The sequence below is a fragment of the Triticum urartu genome, chromosome 1 (genome assembly GCF_003073215.2).
Source record: "Triticum urartu cultivar G1812 chromosome 1, Tu2.1, whole genome shotgun sequence".
Classification (NCBI taxonomy): domain Eukaryota; kingdom Viridiplantae; phylum Streptophyta; class Magnoliopsida; order Poales; family Poaceae; genus Triticum; species Triticum urartu.
In genome coordinates, this window is record NC_053022.1 from 473,053,496 (window position 1) to 473,073,062 (window position 19,567).

The following is a 19,567-nucleotide window of genomic DNA, read 5'->3' on the forward strand; positions in this document are numbered from 1 at the left end:
CGCAAGGTGCAAGTTTAGAGAGCAATCATCAAAATCACGAAAACCTAACAAATCACACAAAGTCTTTGGAATCGTGGAAACACTAGCACCCAAATCACACAAAGCATAGCATTCATGATCTTTAATATTAATTTTAATAGTTGGTTCCCACTCATCATAAAGTTTTCTAGGGATAGAAACTTCTAACTCACGTTTTTCTTCATAAGATTGCATCAAGGCATCAATGATATGTTTAGTAAACGCTTTATTTTGAGTATAAGCATGAGGAGAATTTAGCACGGATTGCAACAAGGAAATACAATCAATAAAAGAGCAATTTTCATAATTAAATTTCTTGAAATCCAAAATAGTGGGTTTAGCAACATCTAGGGTTTTAATTTCTTCAATCCCACTTTCATCAAATTTAGCATCAAGACCTAAAAACTCCAAATTTTTGGAATGCCTTCTAGGTAAAGGTGGATCATATTCAGTCCCATCATTATCAAGATTCATATTGCAAAACAAAGATTTAATATGGGACACATCAATAACTTTTAGATCTTCATCTTTATTTTCATAGGAACTAGAAGAACACGCTCTTATAAAGGCATCTTTCTTAGCACGCATCCTAGCGGTTCTTTCTTTGCACTCATCAATGGAAATTCTCATGGATTTGAGAGACTCATTGATATCATGCTTAGGAGGAATAGATCTAAGTTTCAAAGAATCAACATCAAGAGAAATTCTATCAACGTTCCTAGCCAACTCATCAATCTTAAGTAATTTTTCTTCAATCAAAGCATTGGAATTCTTTTGTGAAGTAATAAATTCTTTAATATTAGATTCAAAATAAGAGGGCATATTATTATAATTTCTATAAGAATTGTTGTAGGAATTACCATAATTATTAGAGGGATTACAAGGATAAGGCCTAGGATTAAAATTTCCTCTATACGCGTTGTTACCAAAATTGTTCCTACCAACAAAATTCACATCCATAGATTCATTATTATTCTCAATCAAAGTAGACAAGGGCATATCATTGTGATCAGAAGAAACACTCTTACTAGCAAATAATTTCATAAGTTCATCCATCTTTCCACTCAAAATATTAATTTCTTCTATCGCATGCACCTTTTTATTAGTAGATTTTTCAGTATGCCATTGAGAATAATTAACCATAATATTATCTAGGAGTTTAGTAGCTTCTCCTAAAGTGATTTACATAAAAGTGCCTCCCGCGGTCGAATCTAAAAGATTTCTAGAAGCAAAGTTCAATCCGGCATAAATTTTTTGTATAATCATCCACAAATTTAAACCATGAGTAGGACAATTACGTATCATTAATTTCATCCTCTCCCAAGCTTGTGCAACATGTTCTTGATCAAGTTGCTTAAAATTCATAATATCGTTTCTAAGAGAGATGATCTTAGCGGGAGGAAAATACTTAAAGATAAAAGCATCTTTGCACTTGTTCCAAGAATCAATACTATTTTTAGGAAAATACGAAAACCAAGCTTTAACACGATCTCTAAGTGAAAAAGGGAATAGCTTCAATTTAACAATATCATTATGCACATCTTTCTCCTTTTGCATATCACACAAATCAACGAAGCTATTTAGATGGGTAGCGGCATCTTCACTAGGAAGGTCGGAAAACAAATCTTTCATAACAAGATTCAGCAAGGCAGCATTAATTTCACAAGATTCAGCATCGGTAAGAGGAGCAATCAGAGTGCTAAGAAAATCATTGTTGTTGGTATTGGTAAAGTCACACAATTTAGTGTTATCTTGAGCCATCGTGACAAGCAAGCAAACTAACACACAAGCAAACAAAAAGCAAGCGGGCAAAGAGAGGCAAATAGAGAAAGAGAGGGAGGATAGAGAGAGAGAGAGGGCGAATAAAACGGCAAGGATGAAGTGGGGGGAGAGGAAAACAAAGAGGCAAATGGGAAATAATGTAATGCGGGGGATAAGGGTATGTGATGGGTACTTGGTATGTTGACTTTTGCGTAGAATCCCCGGCAACGGCGCCAGAAATTCTTCTTGCTACCTCTTGAGCACTGCGTTGGATTTCCTTGAAGAGGAAAGGAGAGGAAGCAAAGTAGCGTAAGTATTTCCCTCAGTTTTTGAGAACCAAGGTATCAATCCAGTAGGAGGCTACGCGCGAGTCCCTCGTACCTGCACAAAACAAATAACTCCTCGCAACCAACGCGATAAGGGGTTGTCAATCCCTTCATGGTCACTTACGAGAGTGAGATCTGATAGATATGATAAGATAATATTTTTGGTATTTTTGTGATAAAGATGCAAAGAAAAATAAAGGGCCAATTCCATTCCCCCCCTCCCTAACTTTGTCCCGACCTCATCTTTACCCCTAAATAAAAACAGTTCTCAAATTTGCCCCTCTTCCGTTAGGTGCGCTTATAGAAATGCCATTCTGTACATTTTCCGTCCAGTTAAAGGCCTTTGACCGTTAGATTTTTCTATAGGCGCACTTAACGGTCAAAGGCCTTTGACTGGACAGAAAATGTACGGAAGGGCATTTCTATAAGCACACTTAACGGAAGAGGGGCAAAGTTGAGCACTGTTTTTATTTAGGGGTAAAGATGAGGTCGGGACAAAGTTAGGGGTAAAAATGTAAATCTCCCTAAAATAAAAGCAAAGTAAAAGGCAAAGGAAATAACTAAGTATTGGAAGATTAATATGATGAAGATAGACCCAGGGGCCATAGGTTTCACTAGTGGCTTCTCTCAAGAGCATAAGTATTTTACGGTGGGTGAACGAATTACTGTTGAGCAATTGACAGAATTGAGCATAGTTATGAGAATATCTAGGTATGATCATGTATATAGGCATCATGTCCGAGACAAGTAGACCGACTCCTACCTGCATCTGCTACTATTACTCCACTCATCGACCGCTATCTAGCATGCATCTAGAGTATTAAGTTCATGAAAACAGAGTAAGGCCTTAAGCAAGATGACATGATGTAGAGGGATAGATTCATGCAATATGATAAAAACCATCTTGTTATCCTCGATGGCAACAATACAATACGTGCCTTGCTGCCCCTACTGTCACTGGGAAAGGACACCGCAAGATTGAACCCAAAGCTAAGCACTTCTCCCATTGCAAGAAAGATCAATCTAGTAGGACAAACCAAACTGATAATTTGAAGAGACTTGCAAAGATAACCAATCATACATAAAAGAATTCAGAGAAGATTCAAATATTATTCATAGATAATCTTGATCATAAACCCACAATTCATCGGTCTCAACAAACACACCGCAAAAAGAAGATTATATCGAATAGATCTACACAAGAGAGGGGGAGAACATTGTATTGAGATCCAAAAAGAGAGAAGAAACCATCTAGCTAATAACTATGGACCCGAAGGTCTGAGGTAAACTGCTCACACTTCATCGGAGAGGCTATGGTGTTGATGTAGAAGCCCTCCGTGATGGATGCCCCCTTCGACGGAGCTCCGAAACAGGCCCCAAGATGGGATCTCGTGGATACAGAAAATTACGGCGGTGGAATTAGGGTTTTGGCTCCATATCTAATCGTTTGGGGGTACGTAGGTATATATAGGAGGAAGAAGTACGTCGGTGGAGCAACAGGGGGCCCACGAGGGTGGAGGGCGCGCCTGGGGGGGTAGGCGCCCCCCCTACCTCGTGGCCTCCCTGTTGGTTGCTTGACATAGGGTCCAAGTCTCGTGGGTCTTGTTCGTTGAGAAAATCACGTTCCCGAAGGTTTCATTCCATTTGGACTCCGTTTGATATTCCTTTTCTTCGAAACCCTAAAATAGGCAAAAAAAACAATTCTGGGTTGGGCCTCCGGTTAATAGGTTAGTCCCAAAAATAATATAAAAGTGGATAATAAAGCCCAATAATGTCCAAAACAGTAGATAATATAGCATGGAGCAATCAAAAATTATAGATACGTTGGAGACGTATCACGCCTCCACCGCCGGCCTCCTACGGCGCCTCCGCGCGGGTGCCCTACGGCGGCCACCCTGCTCCGGCTCAATTCCCCGACGCGCCGCTGGCCTCGGGGCCCTATGGTGCTCCCGTACAGGCGCCCTATGGTGGCCCGTATCCTGCGTCGTACGTCGCGTCACCGCCGGTGTCGTACGGTCCGCCTCTTGTAGTGCACTATGAAGCACCGTATGGTGCGCCCTACGCCGCCACTCCTTTGTCATACGTCGCGCCTGCCGCCCTACCCTACGGTGTGCCCCCTTCGGCGCCCTCCGGTCATCACCAACACTACCGTACGCCTCCGTCGACTGATGCGCTGGTTTCGTTTAGTGGAGTCCCGACGCCTGACCCGCCGTTCTCCGTGCCGATGGCCGATCCAGGACCGTTCCACTTTGCTCATCTGGTGACGGTGAAGCTCTCTGCTGATAACTACCTCCTGTGGCGTGCTCAAGTGTTGCCGCTGATGCGTAGTCATTACCTTGAGGGGTATGTTGATGGCTCGCTGCCGTGCCCTCCGGCCGTGGTTCCGGTGCCCTCAGCTGCTGGTGGTTCCGTCATGGTGTCCAACCCTGCTCATCGTCGGTGGATCGCTCAGGATCAGGCTATTCTAGGTGCTATTCAGTCCTCGCTCACTCCCTCCATGGCCGACATGGTGGTCTTTTCCGCGACGTCGAGGGACGCATGGGCCACGCTCGACTCCAGCTTCTCCTCATAGTCGCTGGCCCGTTCTTCTGCCATTCGTAATCACCTGGGCGAGGTCAAGAAAAATGATCGCTCCGTCACGGCCTTCTTCAACAAGGTCAAAACCTTGGCTGATACACTGTCATCCATTGGAAAGCCTCTCCGTGATGAGGAGTTTACTTCATTCATTCTCAATGGGCTTTGATGAGGACTATGATTCTCTTGTTGAAAACATCAATGGACGTGACACGCCGATGCTGCCTCGCGATCTCTACGCACGCCTCCTCAACACCGAACAGCGGCTCGCCGCTCGCCGCTCCGTTGGCGTCTACACGAAGGGTCCTTCTGTGAACGCTGCTCTCCACGGGGGTGCCCACGGCGCCAAGCAGAAAGCGCCGTCGTCCTCATGCAACCAGCCCCGTCTGCCCGCTGCACCTCCTCCGACAGCTGGCCACAAGCGGCTCCACTGCGAGGCATGTGGTGGTGGGGTTGAGTGTCAACTCTGCGGCATTGAGGGGCACTTGGCGTCTCGCTGCCATCGTCGCTTTAAACAAGATTTTCTTGGCATTGGGAACAATGGGAAGGGCAATGAGAAACAAGTTGTTCTCGCTACACAGGATCCCTGGTTCACTCCTTCATACTTTGTGGATCCTTCCTGGTACATGGACACGGGCGCTACGGACCATTTGACGAGCCAGCTTGACAAGTTGGCCACTCGCCAGCCCTACACCGGTCATGATCAAGTCCGCACGGCCAATGGATCAGGTATGCCCATCTCACATGTTGGTCAGACATCTCTCCTTTCACGTACCACTAAAACCTTGCGTCTGCTTGATGTCCTTCGTGTTCCTTCAGTCACACGTAGTTTACTCTCGGTTCCTAAATTAACTCGTGACAACAATGTGTTTGTTGAGTTTCACCCTTTCCATTTTTTGTTAAGGACCGGGACACGAGGGACGTTCTTCTTAGTGGTCGAGCTCGCGACGGCTTATACGCGCTTGATGTGCCACGAGTCTCTCAAGTTTTCAGTGGTGTTCGGGTGTCATCGTCGCAGTGGCATTCTCGCCTTGGCCACCCTGCTACTTCCATTGTGCGCCATGTGCTTCATCGTCATCGTCTTCCTGTTGAGTCAAGTAATAATGAGTTTTTAGTGTGTGATGCGTGTCAACAAGGCAAGAGTCATCAGTTACCTTTTTCTGTATCAAGTCGTGTTGTCACGGCTCCTCTTGAACTTGTGTTTTCAGATGTGTGGGGCTATGCCCAAACTTCTGTTAGTGGTCACAACTATTATGTTAGTTTCATCGATGCTTTTAGTCGCTTTACTTGGATTTATCTTATTAAGTGCAAATCTGATGTGTTTCATGTCTTTATGCAATTTCAAGCACATGTTGAGCGATTGCTTAAGCACAAAATTATCCATGTTCAGTCAGACTGGGGGGTGAGTATCGTAACCTTAACACCTTCTTTCAGAAGCTTGGCATCTCACACCATGTGTCTTGTCCTCATACACATCAGCAGAACGGTGCAGCAGAGCACAAGCACCGTCATGTAGTTGAAACTGGCCTAACACTTCTTGCACATGCCTCTGTCCCGTTTCAGTTCTGGAGCGATGCTTTTGTTACTGCCTATTTTTTGATAAACAGGATTCCCACACGACTTCTTCACATGAAGTCTCCGCTAGAAGTGTTGCTTAATGAAACTCCAGATTACTCCCTCCTCAAAGTGTTCGGTTGTGCGTGTTGGCCGCATCTTCGTTCGTACAATAAGCATAAACTTGAGTATCGATCCAAACAATGTGTGTTTCTTGGGTACAGTCCTCTCCATAAAGGTTACAAGTGTCTTCACATTCCGACAAATTGTGTTTACATTTCTCGTGATGTTGTGTTCGATGAGACTGTCTTCCCGTTTTCCACACCCACATCACCCACCGATACTCCTGTCACTGAGTTGCACTCTTTTCCAGTTTTGCCTGATCAATTTGTGGATGTTGCATATTCTCCTTTGTTGTTGCCTAACCATGGTGCAGGGACTGGATGAGGCGCTCGACTTGAGCTTCTTGATGATGATATGGCCACAACCATGCCAGCTGCTGCTACGCCGGCTGCCCCCGCCGCTACCCGACTGTCCCCGACGTCGATCACGCGTGCATGTCCCATGCATGTGGATCCGACGGGGTGCCCGAGTCGCCTGGGCCGGCTAAACCTGCGGAGCTATCGGCCGGGCCGGCTGGACCCGCGGTGCTATCACCTGGGCCGGCGGCCTCGCCGGTCACCGGGTCTTCGTCGCCTGGTCCGTCGACGCCGGTCACGCCCGGTCTGTCTTCGCCGACCCTGACTGTGCCACCGGGTGCACTTGTTGACTCGCCCGCAGGCGCGTCCTCCTCGCCGCTGATGGACAGTGGCTCCTCTGGTGTGGCAACTCCAGCGCCACCTCCGCCTGTCGTCCTGCGTCCCCATACTCGCAGCAAAAGTGGCATCTTCCAACCGAAGAAGCACACTGACGGCACTATCGCGTGGCTTGCGGGCTATGTGGTGCATGCTGAGGCTGACCCTACGACTGAACCACAACATTTTCGAGCAGCGCTTGGCATCCCACATTGGCGTGCTACGATGGCGCAGGAGATTCATGCTCTTCAAAGAAACAACACTTGGCGTCATGTTCCACCTCCCTCTGGTGTCAATATCATTGACTCTAAATGTGTATTCAAGGTGAAGAAACATGCTGATGGCTTCATTGAAAGGTACAAGGCACGCCTGGTTGCCAAAGGATTCAAACAACGGTATGGCATTGATTACGAAGACACATTCAATCTTGTTATTAAACCAACTACTATTCGTGTTCTTCTCTCCTTGGTTGTTACTCGCGGATGGTCGCTTCGACAGCTTGATGTTCAGAATGCCTTTCTCCACGGAGTTCTGGAAGAAGAGGTTTATATGCGTCAGCCACTAGGTTTTGTTGATCCTGCTCAGCCACATCATTTTGTGTCGCCTTGTCAAAGCTCTCTATGGTTTGAAGCAGGCTTCGCGTGCGTGGCATGCCCGTCTTGGCGCTGCTCTTCGTGCACATGGGTTTGTCCCTTCTACAGCGGACACGTCTCTGTTTATTCTTTAGAGACCTGAGGTGACTATGTACATTCTGGTCAATGTTGATGACATCATCCTTGTCAGTTCGTCTGCTTTTGCTACGGATCGGCTTGTGTCCTCTCTTGGTGCTGAGTTTGTGTTAAGGATCTTGGGAACTGCATTATTTTCTGGGCCTAGAGGTTCTTCATTCTGATAGTGGCTTGACTCTTACTTAGAAGAAGTACTCTCAGGATCTCCTGAGTCGTGCAAGTATGTTGCAGTGCAAGCCTGCTACAACTCCCATGTCTGCCACAGACAAACTGACAGCTCTTGCTGGTGACTTGCTCTCTCCTGAGAATGCCACTGAGTACCACAACATTGTGGGTGGACTGCAGTACTTGCTCATTACTCGACCAGACATATCATTTGCAGTTAACCGTGTGATTCTCATTGGTCAGCTGTTAAGCGCATCTTGTGATATGTTCGTCACACGGGCTCATATGGTCTCCATCTTCAGCCTGCGCGTTCTGGACTGATCTCAGCATTTTCTAATGTCGATTGGGCTGGTTGTCCTGATGACCGGCGATCCACGGGGGGACATGCTGTGTTCTTTGGGCCTAACTTGATCGCCTAGCAAGCTCGCAAGCAAGCTACGGTGCCCCGGAGTAGTACCGAAGCTGAGTACAAAGCCGTTGCTAATGCCACAGCTGAGATCATGTGGGTGCAGTCGTTGCTTCGAGAGTTGAAGGTCTCCCCAACTCAGCCGCCTGTCCTTTGGTGTGATAACATCGGTGCCACATACCTTTCATCCAATCCAGTATTTCATTCCCGAATGAAGCACCTCGAAGTTGACTATCATTTTGTGAGGGAACGTGTTGCTCAGAAGCTCCTTCAGATCAGGTTTGTTTCTTCTAAGGATCAGCTTGCTGATATTTTCACTAAACCTTTGCCCTTGCCTTCTTTTGAAGGATGTCGTCGCAATCTTAACCTTCTGTGTGTTTCAGGACATAGTTAAGATTGAGGGAGGATGTTAGACTAAGTATATATTAGATATACGTGTTGTAACATAACCTGTATTTTTTTACGGTTCCCTCTTATAAAAATATGACAGCCGTACCCACCAAGGGTATCGAGCATTGTTCCAAACCCTAGTATGTCTAACAGCTACTAACTAAGAGCCCGCTTCTCTTCTCTCTCCTCCAACTAAGCAAAGATATATTATTCTATTCCTTATAACCTGCTTATGTCACCCTATTGTACTTGCTCTAAGTGAAGAGAAACACACCCACGTCGATCACGATATCTCCTTACATGTCCATCGCATTCAAATCCAGGTATCAACATTTATCTTACAGACTTCCAAAAGACAACTACTAGATAGAGAATAGCACAATGAAGAACTTGCAACTACGACAGGTAGAAAGTTATCTTTTTTCATCCTTCCAGCCACGCCACTTTGATCCTCCACCCCTATGACTCTGCATATACTTCACTTGCTACTCATTCTAACAGTTTTGCTCCCAGCTCCAGCACCCTTTTTAGTGGCTCCTTTGTCTGCAAAATAGACCAGTCCACAATCCAGTGCTCATTAGTTTGATCAAAACAATAGGGCCAGTCACCCTTTTATTCACAAAAATTATCCCATTTCTGCATTTCCAAATAGCCCATAGTAAAGCAGTGATCCCAACCATAACTAGCTTTTTATCTTTTTTCTTAAACCTATCTAACCACCCCCAAGCATTCCCTAATTGATGAAGGAATTGTCCGTAAACCTACAGAGCAACTTCACCAAGATCCATATCAAAGACTTGCTCCCTGTTACTCCGTGAAATTAGATCATAAGCCGCACTTTACTTCTCCATTTGATAATTTGCCCTCTAATTGACGCATGAGGCTGAGGCCACTAATCATTAAACAACCTTGGGAAAATCATCCATCCCTTGTAAAATGAGGCAAATCATCTAATCCCTTGTTACTACCTCTGTCTTGATTTATTAGTCCTCTTTGTAATTTGGGTCAAACTTTGACAATTTATTTAACTATTAAAAATAAGTTATATACCCTAAAATTAATATTATTAGAAACCTCTTTCAAATATGAATCCAATAATATAAGTTTTGTGACATACGTACAACTTATAATTTGTTAGTCAAATTTGTGGTCAAAGTTAGGAACTAAATACGAAGGGGACCAATAAACCCAGACGGAGGTTGTTGGGGATATGACTATCATATATGACCCGCCCAGAAGGGGTCGGGTCAACCACAATGACGGTTCACCTGAGTGAAGCCCAAGAGTATATAAGGTGGCGGTTCACAGTTAGGCTTATGATAGGCCCAGACCCAGAGGCAACTTAAGGCCCGTAAGTATAAACCGCTATATATGAATAGACTTGTAATGTAAGGCATGTAAGATACGTCACCGAGCCGGACACGTTGTATGAGCCGGCCGGGACTCTGTAGGTCGCGGGGCGTCAACCTGTGTATATAAGGGGACGACCCGGCGGCGGCTTAGGGCAAGAAAAACAACAGATCGAGAGCCAGGTTAAGCATATTCGCTCCTTGGTCATCGAAAGCTAGCAATATCACCTCAACTGGATTAGGTCTTTACCTTCATCGCAAGGGGCCGAACCAGTATAAACCTCTCGTGTCCTTTGTCCGTTTAACCCCTTTAAGCTTCCTAGTTGTGATGGCTCCACGATTAAGTCCTTTCACTAGGACATCTGCCATGACAATTCCACGGTAGTACTCCATTGTCCTGCCTTTTGTCATCTTTCCCTATGCACCCAGTAACTAAATGAGCCGCGTTGAAAATTGCATAAGGGCAATTGCTGTTAATTGTCTAGCTCAGAAGAAGATTGCACCAAGCCTCAAAGTGGGCTAGACCAGTCGTCAAGTTGTATATTGCTTACATGCCTTAAACTATTTTAACAAAAAATCTCTTGGTTCGGTAATGCAACACACTAGATCATCCCAGGACAGACATACCCATATCGATCCTAGAACAGGAATTTCCTATTTGGTGCTTAAAGCACAAATAGTGCATAAAGCACTTTGTTATGGGCGGCCCATTAGGGGCACTGTGCTACCTTAAGCTCCCGATCAGTTTTATGAAACTTCCAGAAGCTCCCAGTTCGGTTTATTCCCCTTTTCTACGTGTTCGGCTGGTTTCTAGACTTGTTTATATTTCATTTTCTTAATTATGTTTTTTCTTCAATTTGTGTTTTCCAAATTTTTGTTAACATTTTCAAATCCATGAATATCTTTTCAATTTCATGAAATTTTAAATCCGCAAACAACTTTTCAAATCCATGATCTTTTTTCAAATCCACAATTTGATTAAATTCATGGATATTTATTTAAATTTGCAAACAATTTTGAAATTCATGAATATTTTTTAAATTCACTAACATTTTAAAAAAAATGTAAAGCTTTTCATAATTTTACTACTTCTTCTGATCTGAATTAATTGACACAACCTACATACAATGTCCTCTAAAAATTATAAACAGTGCAGAAATTTAGTGTGTGTTTTAAGAGCATTTTGCCGTCTTAAAAAGAGCTAAAGTGGAGCTCGCCCAAGCAAGCTCGCAGAATTTTTTATTTGCCGCTCGGTGCGACGATTTGTCATTGATTCACAAAGAGGGACGCACCAAGCGAGTCATGGGCCGGCCATTAGCACCAGGAAGAGGTTCTTCTTTGGCGGGTGTTTTGTACGGTTCCCGCCTTTTTAACCATTTTCTTTCTACTTTTACTCTTTTTTTACTTTTACTGCTTCTCTACTCCATTTTTTAAATTTTCTTTCTGCTTTTTATTTTTTATTTCTTTAAAAACATAAATTCCGAAAAAAATTAATATCTTCAAAGTTGTTCATAATATCAAAAATTATTTTCTAATAAAAAATTGATTGCAATTTCAAAAAATGTTCATATTTTTAAAAAATGTTTGTGTTTTAAACCTCTGAATTTCAGAAAATGGTCATGTTTTGAAAGTTGTTCGAAGTTTCAAGAAATCTTCTGTTGTTGAAATCATATATCTACAAATTTCAAAAAATGTTGATCTTTAAAAAAACATGTTCCAAGAAACATCTTGTTTTCGAAAAATGATCAAATATTCGATAAAATATTCTCATTTTCAAAAAATATTCTGAAATTAAAAAAAACCACAGTCCCAAAAATTGTTTGAAAATGTAAAAAGATATTCATTTTTGTAAAAAAAACTAGCAAAAAGGCTCATGTGTTGCAATGGGATAATAAAATAATGGTTTTCAAATCAAATTCCAAATATGCACACTACATGTATATACACGTATTTGATTATTTGTGCACCAACCGGCACGCATGCGGACATAAGGCATGTGCATTCTAACATACTCACAATGGATCGATGTTGGATTTGATCATTGATGCATGTTTTTTAGTACATCATCTATGCGTGTATGAGAAGAAAAAGAAAAGGTCAGACTCATGATAAATGAAAAACTAAAGGGCGCTACGACGTACAAAGAATTCATAGGAACACTCATTTTTTAAAAACTTTACGGATGACGAGGCGGGTTATTTGCTTCCACTTTAGGGGACGTTTGGATGACATATGGAAAAAATCAGAGGAACAATTAACAAAGAGTTTTTTTCATTTACAAGTGGCATGGTGCGTAATTTATTTCAACTTTAGGGGCAATTTAAATAACGGGCGAAGAAATCGGAGAAGGAATTAACAGAGAGTTTTTTTGACTTATGGGTGGCAAGGTGGACAATTTACTCCAATTTTAGGGGCTTTTTCAATAACTGATGAAAAAATTAAAGAAACAATTAACAAAGAGTTTTTTTCACTTACTAGTAGCATGGTGGGTAATTTATTTCACCTTCATGGGCAGCTTGAGCAGTGGATGGACCAAAATGGGGGAAAAGTACCACCATTTAATATTATGTAGATTCATGTTTTTAAAAGTGGGTTTTTGAATTTTGTTTAGAATTTTTAGATTCTTTTTCAAAGCTGACCAATAAACCCGCACGCTACTGTGTTTCGCTTACAGTGTTTTCGGGTGTGTTCTTGGCCATTGCAGTATTAGAGCAACTCCAACAACTCTAGTATCTCTAAATTAACCGTCATTTACGGAAAGTGAAGGCCAGAAACCCCTCAACAGTTCCTCACCTTAATTCCAGAGGAATTTCAACAACTACCACCACGTGCACCACACCCCTACCACCGTTGGCGGTCATCATGCACTCCATCGTTGTTTCCACGCCCCTGCCGTCGCCGCTGTCGCTGCCCCCCCCCCCCCCTATCGTCGGCATCGTGCCCCTGCTGTCGTCACCCACTTTCGCGTCGCCACGCCCATGCTACCACCCGCGTCCGCCACCATGCCCATGCCGCCGTTGCCTGCGCCCGCACGTTCGCCCGCTACCATCAGTGTGTTACTGACTAGCAGGTCCTAGCCATTATTATTTGTGTTTATTAAAAATAAATTAAAAAAGAATTTAGGGGAACCGGCAAAAGTTGCTTCGAGAAAAATTTCCCTAACTTTTACAAGAAGGCAAAAAAACCAATTTTACGGGAAGATTTTTAAGGGAGTTTTTTTAGGGGTTTTACGGGAGTTGTTGGAGCTGCTCTTCGGTGCTGCAATGTTCATGTAATATTTTTTTTTCCTTCAGGGCCCGGCCTGGTTCGCTCACTCTCGTCCGGATCAGAGGCAATTTGACGCTTTTTTTTCGACAAAAAAAAACCCTCCACGGTCGCCTCATCGGAAAAAAAAAGCAAAGAAAAAGCTCCACTCAATGGGCCCATCAGCGCCGGGAATGTGTAGGCCTAAAAGCAGGCCCGTACCGACGAACATATATATACGCCGACTGGACGCGGGTCATGTATGCTGCTGTCGAGCTCTCCAAATGGTTTCACTGGCCGGAACAAATCATCTGAGAGCCAGCTACGATTTCACTTGCCGGATTCGGACGCTCGCTCTTGGTGCATTAAGCCAAGATCATTGCGTTTGATTGACAGGATAACCTACCACCATAGAGTGGCACCGCACACATGGCGAGGAGCGCACAAGCTCCATTTCGTCTGTACTCTTCCCCGTCGTCCGAAGCCAGGAAGACAATATGGACCAGCTATCAGTCTGTTAGAAGAGTGAGATAGTGGTTTAGGTTTCGCTCCGTCCATGTGCGCGGTCCAGAAGGTTGTTCCAGCGACACCGGCCGCGGCATACAAAAGCTTCGGTGCGAATCCCGTGAACACGACTCCCTGCATTCACCCGACGATCCGGTAAACAAGACGATCGATCTCCACGAGAAGCGTATGAAAGATTATTCCAACACCAATGCAGCCTATCCGGAGAAGTATTTTCGGGGCGGTTTCGGATGCACTAAAGTCTCTTCCTCACCATTGCAAGAATTGTAGAGAAGCATGATGAATGGTTTAAGCGGAGGAGTACATTTGTGGGGAAAACCGCGAGCCCATTGAAGGCAACGTGAGAATCCACTTTGCAATGCGTCAAGAATCGACGAGGAAGAATGTTGAGAGAGATTTTGGTGTGCTTCATAGCACTGGTTGATTGTTCTACTTCTATCATGCTCTTTACTCCATTTGGACCCTTTTGTGTGTTTCAATTCCAATAATTCGATCCGTGAACTTTAAAATTGTAATATTCATGGATTGTGTGAACTTTGATTATTAAGTTTGGTTTTAATACATGTGCAAATATGTAATTGAAATGTAGTACGCAGACAAAAACTTAGAAAAATTGACGAAGTTTTGTTTCATGGAGTGAAGTTTTAAGGGTACGGCTAGGAACCATTTTTTTAGTGAATCAAATATAAGGAGTTAGGGCATATCTAGTCAATCCCATATAATTTAGCACCTCAAATGACCCCTTAACCCAAACCCCTTATATTTGAGGAGCCGCATAAAATCAGTTTCTAGCCAACCTTTTAAAATTTAACTCCCTAAAAAAATTTCACATTAATTGAAACTATTCGATTCAAACACAAATTAAAACAAAAGTAGCACAATTCGAGACATTGCATAACATGAATTTAAACTACTGAACTAAAACTACTTCATTCGAACAAAAAAAATTAACGTTAGCATGGAGCTTCTCCATATCCCCCCCCTCCCTCTCTGACGCCCCGACCTCATCAGCAGTCTTTTTGGAGAGCTCATAGACCCGATACTCCTCGGACGCAAGCTCCGGATGTCGCTCAGAGCTCAACCTTGTAAGCCTCGTCGACGCACGTGACCTCGATCTCCTCGGAGGCCTCCCAATTCTCCCGCACCTCGCGGCGGGAGACCACTCAGGGATCGACGGGGACAGATTTCAGGATGATGCCGCTATCGACAGGGGAATTTATCTTCACCTAGTGTCGTTTACGCGAACCACCATCATGTTGTAGGCGCGAGCCGCCTGTTCTGGCGATCCAATGCCTCTTCCCCATGTCCCAATCCTTAATCTCTGGCACACACGTCCCCACAACGGCTGCCACACGCCATGGTACTTCTTCTTCAGCGTAGCCGATAGTGGCTTGTCAGACATGGATCTGAAGCTTATTGCGTCGGTGTGTGCTAAGGGGTTCGCGCGGCTCCGTTCTAATCATAGCGTCGACTCTATAGTGGCCCACCGGGTTGATTCGACGGCGGCGATGCCTGACAGCTAGATCCAACCATTTAGGGTGACCAGGCGCGGCGGCGGTCCATTCAAAGAGGGCTAGGGGGAGTCGAGGTCCGTGGTGTAGGTGGAGGGGAGGCAGGGGCTGCGAGGTGGCTTGGGGCAGCACCAACGTGGTTGCGGTGCGAGCGAGGGGAGGAAGAAGGATGGCCGATGCGGAGGGATGGGGCCAAAATTATCCAGTGACTCAGCTGCTGCTGCTCAAATATAAGCATCAGCCCTCGCGCCTCTTAGAATTTTCCTTAAACCGACTAAGGGTTTGGCTTGATCCGGTTGAGGGGGATTAAATTTCATATAAGTCAAAATTCCTTCAATCCCCTTGAAAAGGGGTGTAATCAAAACGAAAAGCTTAAGATCCGCTTGAGATGCTCTAAACATCGGCGATAATCAGTAACCATATACTGCTAGCAACACTAATCGATCAGCGGGGAACGTGCAACTAGCTACAAATCGATTTTTGCACCTTGGGCACTCCAATCCCCAGAGGCTAGAGTACAAATACGAAAGATCCGAGAAAGATTGCACCGCGATCACCATCACCTTCTTATTATTCACTTGTTCTTTTGCTCATATACTACACACCATAATTACCGGACGCAAGTTGCTACACACAACATATCCAAACATCCATGCCACCACCACTCACCCTTCTTCCTCCCCACTGCGCCACCGCCAGCCTACAGCCACCCATTGCATGCCAGGGAGATGACCGGCAAGCTCATCGGGACTTCGCCCTCACGTCTGCCCGGCCAAAAGCTCCGGTCGCCGTATTCCCGGGACGGGAAACACGGCGCCACGGACTCCCGGATCACCGCCACACCGCCCCCTGAACGCTCCTACTCAATCTACTAAGTAAACGGATCATCATGTGTTAGCCCAGCTCCAATCCACCGCCCACTAGTCCGGCCATGGTGCCGTGCTCTCGGCGTCTCGCCTCGCGCCGGCATCCACCGCGGGCGGCGCAAGAACACGGGCGTCAGTCGAGGGGGAAGCACGTGTCCTCGCCGCCGGTGTTCCAGAGGAAATGCGCGTAGGCGGCGGCGTAGTGCGCGTTGCCGGGGTCGGCCGCGATGGCCTGCTGGAACGTCTCCTCCGCCGCCTCGGCGTCGTCCCGCGCCCTCCACAGGAACGTCGCGTACCGGCTCAGCGCCTCCGCGTCCGCCGGCTCCGCCCGCACCGCCCGCTCGAAGTAGTGCTCCGCCCTGTGATTAAGAGATACGTCGACAGATCAATAACCACGGTGAAAATGGACGGGCAATTCGTCGAACAACTGGGGGGCGTGACCGAGGGCCTACCGCTTGTGGTCCTTGCGCGTGATGTAGAGGAATTGGGCGAAGTTGGCGAGGATGAGCGAGTTGTTGGGCTCCTCGGACACGGCCAGCTCGTACCGCTGCTCCGTCCGCGCGTACTCGCCGCCGGCGTCCTCCGTCTCGATCTCCGCCTCCACCGGCGCGACCAGGTTCCCCAGCACGCCCGGGTCCGTCAGCTCGTCGGCGCGCGCGTCGGCCTGCATGCTCGAGGCCTCCGCGACCATCTTTTCCCAGATGGCCTGCTCGTCCACGGCGCCGGCGTCGGGCACGACATTCTCCGCGCCCGTCCCCGCCAGCGGCGTTAGTTGCTGTGGCGCGACGCGGCTCAGACTGTAGCGGGATTCGTCCCACCGGTCGTCGCCGGAAGCGCCCGCGACGGGCCGGACATCGCCACCACTCCCGCTGCCCCCACCGACCGAGGCGGTCCGGCCAGCAGAGAACGTCTTGACCGAAGCCGCGTCGAACCGCGGGTTGGACGGCTCGGTGTGCTGGGCGTCGACCACTGCGGCAGCCGCGGCGGCGGCGGCGACGCTGTTGCTCATGGAGTGGACGGTGAAGTTGGCGAGGAGGAGCATGAGGGAGAGCATGAGCGCCGGGGTGCCGGCGAAGATGTGCTGGAAGAGCCAGACGAACGAGTCCTGCATCTCGCCGTGGGCGCGCGCCAGGACGGCCTGCAGGTCGTCGCAGAGCATCTGCTGCAGCGCGAAGCTCTGCAGCTCCCGCACGATGAGCACCATGGAGGAGAAGGCGCGGCCCACCGACTCGCCGGCGGAGCCCAGGCGGAGCCGCCCGTCCCACCGCAACGGCTGCGGCACCTGCTGCTGCCGCCGCTGCTGCTTCTTCCGCTTCAGCATCCGAAGAGACAGGGGCAGCCCGACGCCGCTCGCGCTCCGCTCTAGGCTCGGCGGCCACCCGCACCCCGCCGTCCGCACCCCCGCCGACGCCGCCAGCTCCTCGATCCGCTTCAAGAACTCCATGTCCCCGCCGCCCACGCCATCTATGCTGGCACTCAGCGCGCACCTCGCGCCCGCGGGCCGCCCCTCGCCACGCCGGCGAGACACAAGACCGCCGGGCGCCCAGGATCTCATGAGCCTGCCGCCAAGGAACGGGGACCGCGAGGAGGTCGAGGGCGCGCACGGCGACGGCACGACGGCCGCAACCTGGAAGCCCATGGCTAGGTTGTCTGGTCCTAGTCCCCTTCCCTGCGCGCGGCGAGAGCCCTCGGCCTCTGGTTGGGCCTCGAGATCAGCACCGCGGGCGCGAGGGAGGTGTGAAAACCGCGCACGGCCGTCGAAGGAGGCGGCTGGCTGGATGCGAGCAGACGAGGGAACGCGTCGGGTGCTTTTAACCAAGGAGATCCAGGAGGGGCGTGCGCGTCTTGCCGCCTTGGCCGGCCTCCCGTGAATGTGATGCGGCCTAGTTGTAGTGTCACTGTTTGTGCCTTGGAGTGTAGTGTGATCAAGATGAAAATAGTTCTAACCGTATTTTGGCCATAGCAAAAAAGATCTTGGAATTTTTTGGTGGAAAATTCACTTCTTAGCCTTTTTGTGATTTTGTAGGAACATCTCTCAACTTTTTGATGAACGCTCGTAGAGTTCAACTATGGCCCTCAACCCATGAAAAAACAATACTAGTAGAACATCAATGCGTTGTTACGGGCTACAAAATAAAAAGCATCTCTGGTCTGTACTCTTAATCCGATTATACCCCTCAGTCTAGTCTGCTACACATACTGCTTTTTTTAAATGCACCCTTTGTTAATTTGGTTGTTGCTATATCATGGAGAATAAATTGAGCAACAAATTTTTTTTCACAAATTAGACATGCATGAACTTGGTATATCAAGAATGATTGCTTACATAAATGTTGGAAAGTGTGTTGACACACATATTCATTTAAAAAAAGAACAACATTTATATTTAGAAAAATATGAGATTGTGTACAATTCATGAATGTATGCGATTAACATATATTTCCTCCGTAAAGAAATATAAGAGCGTTTAGATCACTGCTTTAGTCCTTTACTAATTGTGAAAGAAAAAAGGTCTATAAGAAGTGCTTTACTAATGAGATGACATAACTGATCTTTTGATTTCTTTGGGATAAAATACAAGATTTGTCAATGCAAATCAATACATGCCCACTCTCCACTTTTGATATCTTCTCCTATAGGCCCTACAACCTACATAGTTATCGCATGTCAGATCAATGGACATCATCTTTCTCAACTATCTGGCAGGCTTGCTTGTGACAAACCTACAAAAGATGGAATTAATCAACGAAATCATCATGCAATTGAAGCTTGATAATCTCAAAATGCATGACTACTTTGTACAAAAGGTTAGGTAACTTCAAATTAAAACATATCAAGCTTGACCTATGTTTTTTAATTAATAATCACTTTACTGTCCTTTGTAACCTGCTGGCATAGTCTAATTGTACAATAAGATACTTATTTTCTAAATTGCATAATTGAAAAGAAACCATGAACTATAGGCAAAAGAATGACGAACCAAGCATCACAAATTAGGCAGAGCATGTGACCTTCATTGCCATGCATGCAAGTACAAATCAAAAATTGTATTTGCCTTAGGACCTACTATAGGAGCGCCCCTGTGGGTGCTTGCTTGTGGCCGACATGTTACCCTGAGATCATACCATTCTTCATTGGATTTTTCACTTTTGTTTTCATTTCCTTTCTATTCACTGTACAATCGGCGTGCTCTCGCTTGTTCTTTATTAATGAAAACGCAGCTCTCCTGTGTACTTTCTATGCTGCAACCCTATGTGCTTTTCAAAAACATGATACACGAACTTAAATCCTAAGATCGAATGGATAATATCTGCTACAAGGATAGAAACACATACAACCTAAACTTAAGTCCCTAAG

General features: G+C 46.2%; 1 protein-coding gene across 1 annotated transcript; it reads right to left on the bottom strand.

The window, feature by feature from the left end:
- Positions 1–15,886: 15,886 nt before the first annotated feature.
- LOC125520205 lies at positions 15,887–18,012 on the bottom strand. Its single transcript, XM_048685049.1, has 2 exons — positions 16,663–18,012; positions 15,887–16,569 (listed from the first exon to the last, which is right to left on the bottom strand). The coding sequence occupies exons 1-2, from the start codon at positions 17,847–17,849 to the stop codon at positions 16,344–16,346; spliced, it is 1,413 nt and encodes a 470-aa protein (XP_048541006.1). The 5' UTR covers positions 17,850–18,012; the 3' UTR covers positions 15,887–16,343.
- Between the last annotated feature and the right edge of the window lie 1,555 nt (positions 18,013–19,567).

Coding starts and splice junctions, on each gene's coding strand:
- LOC125520205 (XM_048685049.1), bottom strand. CDS start 17,849: ATGGGCTTCCAGGTTGCGGCCGTCGTGCCGTCGCCGTGCGCGCCCTCG. Junction 16,570..16,662: donor ACGCGCAAGGACCACAAGCG/GTAGGCCCTCGG, acceptor TCTTAATCACAG/GGCGGAGCACTACTTCGAGC.